Here is a 6298-nt window from a genome sequence, read left to right as displayed (position 1 = left end):
TGGTGGGAATACAGGCAGGCTTGCAGAGGGTAAGAGCACAGAAGTCCTTGTTATCTTCCTGACTCTGAGTTCTTAGAGGTTACCACCCACTTTGATAACATTCTTTCTCCTGACAAGGCTCCATTTGATTGAATGAGAGCACAGGCATGTGACTAATTACAGAAATTATCACCACCTATTCATGAGGTCCAAAGAAAACAGTGCAACCAGTGTATAGTATGGATTTGGGCTCTTTGTAGTATATCGATGCTGCAGGGAATACAGGAGCACAGAGGTACCATGGTGACCATGAAGATTCTGCTACTGATGGTGGTTTTGATCTTGCCCTCTGTGGAGAATTTATTCTTTAGGAATCCTCAGTACACTCTCACTCTTGAACAGGTGAGAGTGCGGGGCAGACTGAGTGTGTGATCTGGGTTTTCATGGATTGGATGAAAGTCTCAGTGATGTCGCTGAAAGGTTCAGGTGACTATCAGTGAGGTGTTCTCTGTTATGAGTTACTGTTTGTCCTCCAGCATGGTTTTTCTTGATATCTGACATTGGAGGCAACCAGAGGCCACAGGATGGTTTGTAGGAGCATGTGTCTCATCAATGTGCCACAAAGAATCTCCTTTCTCACCTTGTGGTCTTCTAAGGAATTCCAATTCCACAGAAGGGACTCTGTTCAGAAGTTCTATTTTGCAATGACAGACTCATGCAGGATGAGGTGCACAAAGCAGGACCACTCTTTTCAGATGGATGAGCACTACCATGTATGGAGAAGGGTGTCTGTAGGGATAGACTTCTTAAGATGTTTTGATGTTTTAATTGGGGATGCGGTTTGAGAAAATAAGAGATTCTGGAGAAGTTCAGCCTTTCTTCTAAACGGTGGCAGTGATGAATGAAGATGCTCATTGTGGTTGTCTGATCTTTCATGGCCTCCTGGAATCTCAACCAATCTGGAGGTAGAAATATCCCGTGGTTGAAGCTGGTTTCCAGGTACCTTGCCTCCTAACGACAATTCCAACTCATTTTGGCCCAGCAGTCTCTCAACAATGACTCTAAGTTCTTCTTTCCCCTCAGTCTTACAATAAAGAGAGTAGGCAGTTCCTGATCATGCTCTTAGCCTTGTCCTCTTGGTGATTTTTTTTCTCAGGTATTTATGTGTGAGCTTTGCAGGAACCCCAGAATAGTCCTGGCCCAGGGTTGATGTCTCCCACCCAAGATCCCTGTCTTATCCTGTCTGGATCTGCCTGATCATGACAGAGAGGGGCTAACCATTACCAGGAGCGTATCCTGTCCCTCTAGATAGGACAGAAGAAACACTTCATCTCCTCCCATTTCAGTTTCTACGTGGAATTTCATTGTTTGACTTACTCTTTGTGTGTTTTACCTCTTAAGGTGGTTTTCCTCTTTAGCTCCTAGGAAAATGGTACATAACTCGCTGGGCAGGAAACCTGCCTATTCCTGCAAAGAAGAAGCTGACCCCACTGCCTCCATTTGTTTTTGTCAAAAATGCTATTGGCAAGTTGGAATTTAGGATGAACATCTCGTGAGTACCTGCCATCAGGCAGCCCTTTCTGCTCTTGGCTCTATGGATTCCCCACCCTCACTATAGCAATGCTTCTGGCCTCAGCTAGGCACTCTATGTCAACATGGAATCCTCTTGTATTGTGTGGGCTATGTATCAGGTGAGTTCTGTAAGCATAGGAGAAATGTTACCAGGGTACTGGCTGCAAACGTAGGGTCTAGTGCATCACCTGACATTCTCCTATGGTACTCTGTGGAGGACTGAATCTTTCCTTCTCACTGCTGCTTGCTCCTCAGAGCCACTGTAGATGCTGTGCCTATTTCTGTGTAGCCACAGAACTTCAGAGCCCTCAAGATTTCACTCATCTGCATGTGCAGTGAGGATCCAGGAGTAAGGTGGGAAGGTCTAGAACTCTGTATTCTAGCAGAAACTTTTGGAAACATTAGCATAATTAGGTCAGTTTGGGCCTCTTCAAGAAAAGGGCCTGAGCTGGCAGGAAGTATGTCCAAAACTGCTTATGGGCAGGCCTTCAGATACATATCATTTCTTTTTTGTCTTCTCACCTGCCATGATGTGAACTACAGGGATTGTGGCTAGCTAATGCTTGCCACACTAATGCTTGCCTAGCTGCTATATATTAGATGAAAGATCTGGGGTCAATTCAATGTATAGCCTCATAGATGGCAAAAGGGGAGGGCAGGGATGGTGTTAGGGAGCAAACCATGATTTTGTTCTTTGTTACAGAAAATCCATTGGTTGTGTTCTGTTCAAGATATATATGGATGAAGATAAGTATAATTCTAATATCTTCTACATCTGTGAGTGCTCAGGTTTAAGATTCTTTATTTTCTGTGGCCTTCAAGAAAGATTTGAAGACCACATGACTCATTTTCTTCCTTAGGGCCAAAGTTCAGGATTGTCTTTAGATTCATCGGCGGGACGGACTTTGTTATTGCTGCCCATGTAAGCGCATTCAACACAGAAATGGAAAAGGTGACAATGCTCATGGGTGAGTCTCGCTCTGCCTAAGAGCTAGGCTAGGATTCTTGAAGCAGTGTGTGTAGAGTAGGTCACTATCTCCTGTGTAATTTTCTAATCGCCACCTGGAAGTCTTTCCTGAGATGCCTGGGGTCTTTGGGAGAGTGTTTTATAAGCCTTTGGCATACTTATCCTCAGCCCTGTCCATTCCTGAATCACAAAGCTCACAGCCAGTCCACACCCACTGAGCTTCAGCATCTCTCTTCCCTTCTCAGTCAGCCTTTCTCCCAGTTCTGTTCTAGGAAGGGATTTGGTTGGAATCATTTCTCACTGAGAACATGGGAAAATGTTTCGAGACAATGTGCTGTTGTCATGGCAGCGGGGCCTCTCTGACATCCAGATGTTGGAGGTTGAGTCCTGCTCAACACCTGTTATATGAAATCTGACTCCACCACTTTACGAGACAGGTATGGGATACTGAAGTCCACAGCTATTATCATAACAAAAGATAAGTGAGAGACAAGTAGGTCAATGAAGATTCTAAGGACAGTTTTGGCAAGTGTTAAGTAGGGAAAAATGTTTCAGTGTTATATGTCCTTCCTTTCAACCATTTAGAACTTAATGAGAAGCTTGAATAGATCTTAGGATAAGTCTGTGGTTAAAAGTTCTTACGCTGCATGAGTGAAGACTTGAATTAATGTCACAAGAGCTCATATAAATATCTGGGCATAGCTGAATGTTCCTGTAACTCTTTCATTGTGGAGGAGACAGTGGCTCCTTAGAGCTGGCTGTTCAGACAACATAACCACAATGATAAACTTCCAGTTCAATGACAGACTGTGTCTTAAAGCAATGCAGAGAGCTCTTAAAGAGGATGATTATCATCCTGCATTGGTTACTATGGTTATTCACAGACACACCCAACTCATTCACACACACATACATAGACACACAATACATTCTCTCTCTGTCTCTCTCTGTCTCTCTCTGTCTCTCTGTCTCTGTCTCTGTCTCTGTCTCTGTCTCTGTCTCTGTCTCTGTCTCTCTCTCTCTCTCTCTCTCTCTCTCTCAGGGTGGAAAGCAAAACCAGAACTTTCATTTCCCGAGAGGTAGTTTTCAGTCACATCCTGGGAAAGGTATGTCCTAATCAAATGTCCCATGCTAGCTCTGTTCTCACAGGGGAGTTCTGAATACTGAGGTACACAAGGAGAGTACCTGGGTCCAAAGTTACCAGTGCTAGGTAGAGATGTGACCTCCACTTGTCACCATCACCAAGCAGTGAGAGTCACAATGCTAGCAGCATAATTCTAGCCTCTGTTTGCCTTCTCTGGTACCCCTGCTCATGTGAGCCTTTTGAACTTTGAGTTGCACTGTGCTGCCTCCCTCTCTGTAGGTCAACCTGAAGACACATCAGCACTCAGCCAGTAGTCTCTACACTCATGAGATTCCAACAATGACCTGGGATGTCTCTCAGCCTAGACATGAAGACTCTAGACAGAATCATCTACTGCTGTCCACTGGCCCCATTCTCAGATATTGACCAAGGGCTCAGGATTATGGTGCTGACCAGAAGTTTTAGGAATTTCTAGATTATTCTCCTAATTCAATGTACCTGTATCCTAGAGACCCTGCGCAGATGGTCTTATTTCAATATGTGTTTTTGAGAAGGTGATGAAGGCAATGTTGGAAGACAAGGCATGGTTGGCAGGTAGTTGCAGCATAATTATGACAGAGCTGGGCCAGTCACTTTTGGACTCCTCTCTTTCTTACCTCAAGCTACTGTCAAATTCAATACTTCTATCTAGGATGTAATGTAGAAGGTTGGTTCAGGGTGCCTATGGACAAAGGTTGTTCTTTGCATGAGCTTGTTTGGGGGTGGGTATGATGGTCTGCATATGATTTCTGCCATCTGGGGATGAATTATGTGAAAATCTTTTTCTGAGCAGCCTTTGTTGAGTATATTGGGAGCTGCCAGGCTCATAGAAGACTCATGTGCTTGGGTAATACTTGTCATAAACAAGAGGTAAACATAATTTCCTCTTTACTTCTCCTACATGGCCTGTCTCCTGCTCAGGAATATTCAGCCAGAGATACTCTTTTTATGGTTTGAAATATCATGTCCCCCCCCAAAATCCCTGAATAATCTGGGAGTTAATCATCTATAGTAAGATTCTTTTCTACCCCCTTGTTTCATAACCATGTGGCCTGCAGGTCGAAATATGGCACCAAGACCAACAGTGCTATTGGATTTTGAAGATTTTGTAGAAAGCTTAATACTGAACAAAACAGACATCATCAACCCTGGATGTGATGGTAATGAGACTGAGATTTTTGCTTCTTTCTATTTTTTTTTAATTCATGAGTTTCCTATAAGACAATGATACTACACACACCTGTCTCAGACACATGTCTTGTTCTCTGTTTGTAAATAGATTCCTGTGAGTTGCCCAAACAAACATAGTGCATGGAGAAAATGCCACAGAGTCTGTACAGGAGCCGTGTTCTTCGACCCCTTCACTCATCTCCTGTTTCTGTAGATAGAATGCCAGCTGTCAAGAGAAGACATGTTCAAATCCACATTCCTCTCCCCCCAAAGCCTCAGCTTTCAGTAAAGATGGTAAATATTCCTTGTTTTGTGTTTAACATCTAATCAAATGGTGCCTAATTTTGTGATACTTGGGTGTGATGTGATCAGGTACACAGACCTGACCTTGCACATCAGCACTCAAGGGTCCATACATAGATGACATATCATGGCACAAAGGGTTACAGAGCTCAGCTTTGGCAGTCAGAGCATCTGGAGGGAAGGACAGGGTAGGAACATGCATGATGGCTAGTGAGGGAAGAAGGGTGAGTAGAGTCACAGACAAGCTGATGTTGGTTCACAAGCATGTTTCAGTGCAAGAACCTTGGGTCTCTGTATGTTCTTCATGCCTACTGATGGATGCCTTGGTGTGAATGCCCTGAAGGAGGGTGGGGGTGTGCTCTGTGAATGTGAAATGCTGGGCTTACAGGCAAGGCCTTTACTGTCTCTATCAATTAGGCAACAGAAGCAGAGACACAGGAACTCCAAAAACGAAGGAAGTAAACATTGGCATGCTTCACCCAAGCACAGACAGAAAGAAAAGCAAAATGTACCCCGTATCTCCCCTGAAGTTCCATCAAATCATGTTCTTTTGCACACCACCAGCCTTTTCTTTGGGACAGTTATCTTCTTACAAATTGCAGACCTGCCCTCTTTTTGCTCCGTGGAAGCAGGAGGATTTAGTGTAATGACTCAGGTCAGTCTAAGGTTGTCCTCTGCATGGGGTTCCTGAAGGCCAGGCTGTTGTAGCAATTATTTAAACAATGGCCTGGGGTTTCTACCTTTGGTTATTGAATTCCCAGATTAAAAAACAAGGCAACCTTTATATTTACAACAAGCCTTAAACAACCCAAGATCTAAGTAATTGTCTACTATCAATGTTGTTTGAATCTACTTTCCTATTGGTAATCCTGAGTTATTACTTACTATTTTCTATGTTTCATCTGGGATGCTCTTAACTCCAATTGACCTGCAGGGCCACCTTCCTAACCCATGGCTTACCTAACCCATGGCCACTTCTCCCTTTTCCTCCTGAAGTCTTCTTCCCTTCATCATCCTCTTCCGATCCCAAGCCCACAAAATCTAAACACCACCTATGTCTCTTCTGCCCAGTTATTGGCTGTTGGCATCTTTATTTACTAATCAGAAATACCTTGGGGTCAGGGACACTCAGAGTCTTTTATGTGGACTCTCAGTTCTGGGACAGTCAGTCTTGGGGGCCCCAA

General features: G+C 43.9%; 1 protein-coding gene across 1 annotated transcript; it reads left to right on the top strand.

Moving 5' to 3' along the window:
• Nucleotides 1-220: 220 nt before the first annotated feature.
• Nucleotides 221-5138, top strand: LOC110317547. Its single transcript, XM_021192029.1, has 6 exons — nucleotides 221-381; nucleotides 1398-1531; nucleotides 2255-2328; nucleotides 2412-2519; nucleotides 4700-4801; nucleotides 4921-5138. The coding sequence occupies exons 1-6, from the start codon at nucleotides 247-249 to the stop codon at nucleotides 4947-4949; spliced, it is 582 nt and encodes a 193-aa protein (XP_021047688.1). The 5' UTR covers nucleotides 221-246; the 3' UTR covers nucleotides 4950-5138.
• Nucleotides 5139-6298: the final 1160 nt, after the last annotated feature.

The sequence above is a fragment of the Mus pahari genome, chromosome 3, assembly GCF_900095145.1.
Source record: "Mus pahari chromosome 3, PAHARI_EIJ_v1.1, whole genome shotgun sequence".
In the NCBI taxonomy this organism is placed as follows: domain Eukaryota; kingdom Metazoa; phylum Chordata; class Mammalia; order Rodentia; family Muridae; genus Mus; species Mus pahari.
The sequence above is the reverse complement of the archived record's forward strand: the minus strand, read 5'-3'. Positions and strand labels throughout refer to the sequence as shown.

Coding starts and splice junctions, on each gene's coding strand:
- LOC110317547 (XM_021192029.1), top strand. CDS start 247: ATGCTGCAGGGAATACAGGAGCACAGAGGTACCATGGTGACCATGAAG. Junction 2,329..2,411: donor TTCTAATATCTTCTACATCT/GTGAGTGCTCAG, acceptor TTTCTTCCTTAG/GGCCAAAGTTCAGGATTGTC. Junction 2,520..4,699: donor AAAGGTGACAATGCTCATGG/GTGAGTCTCGCT, acceptor TGTGGCCTGCAG/GTCGAAATATGGCACCAAGA.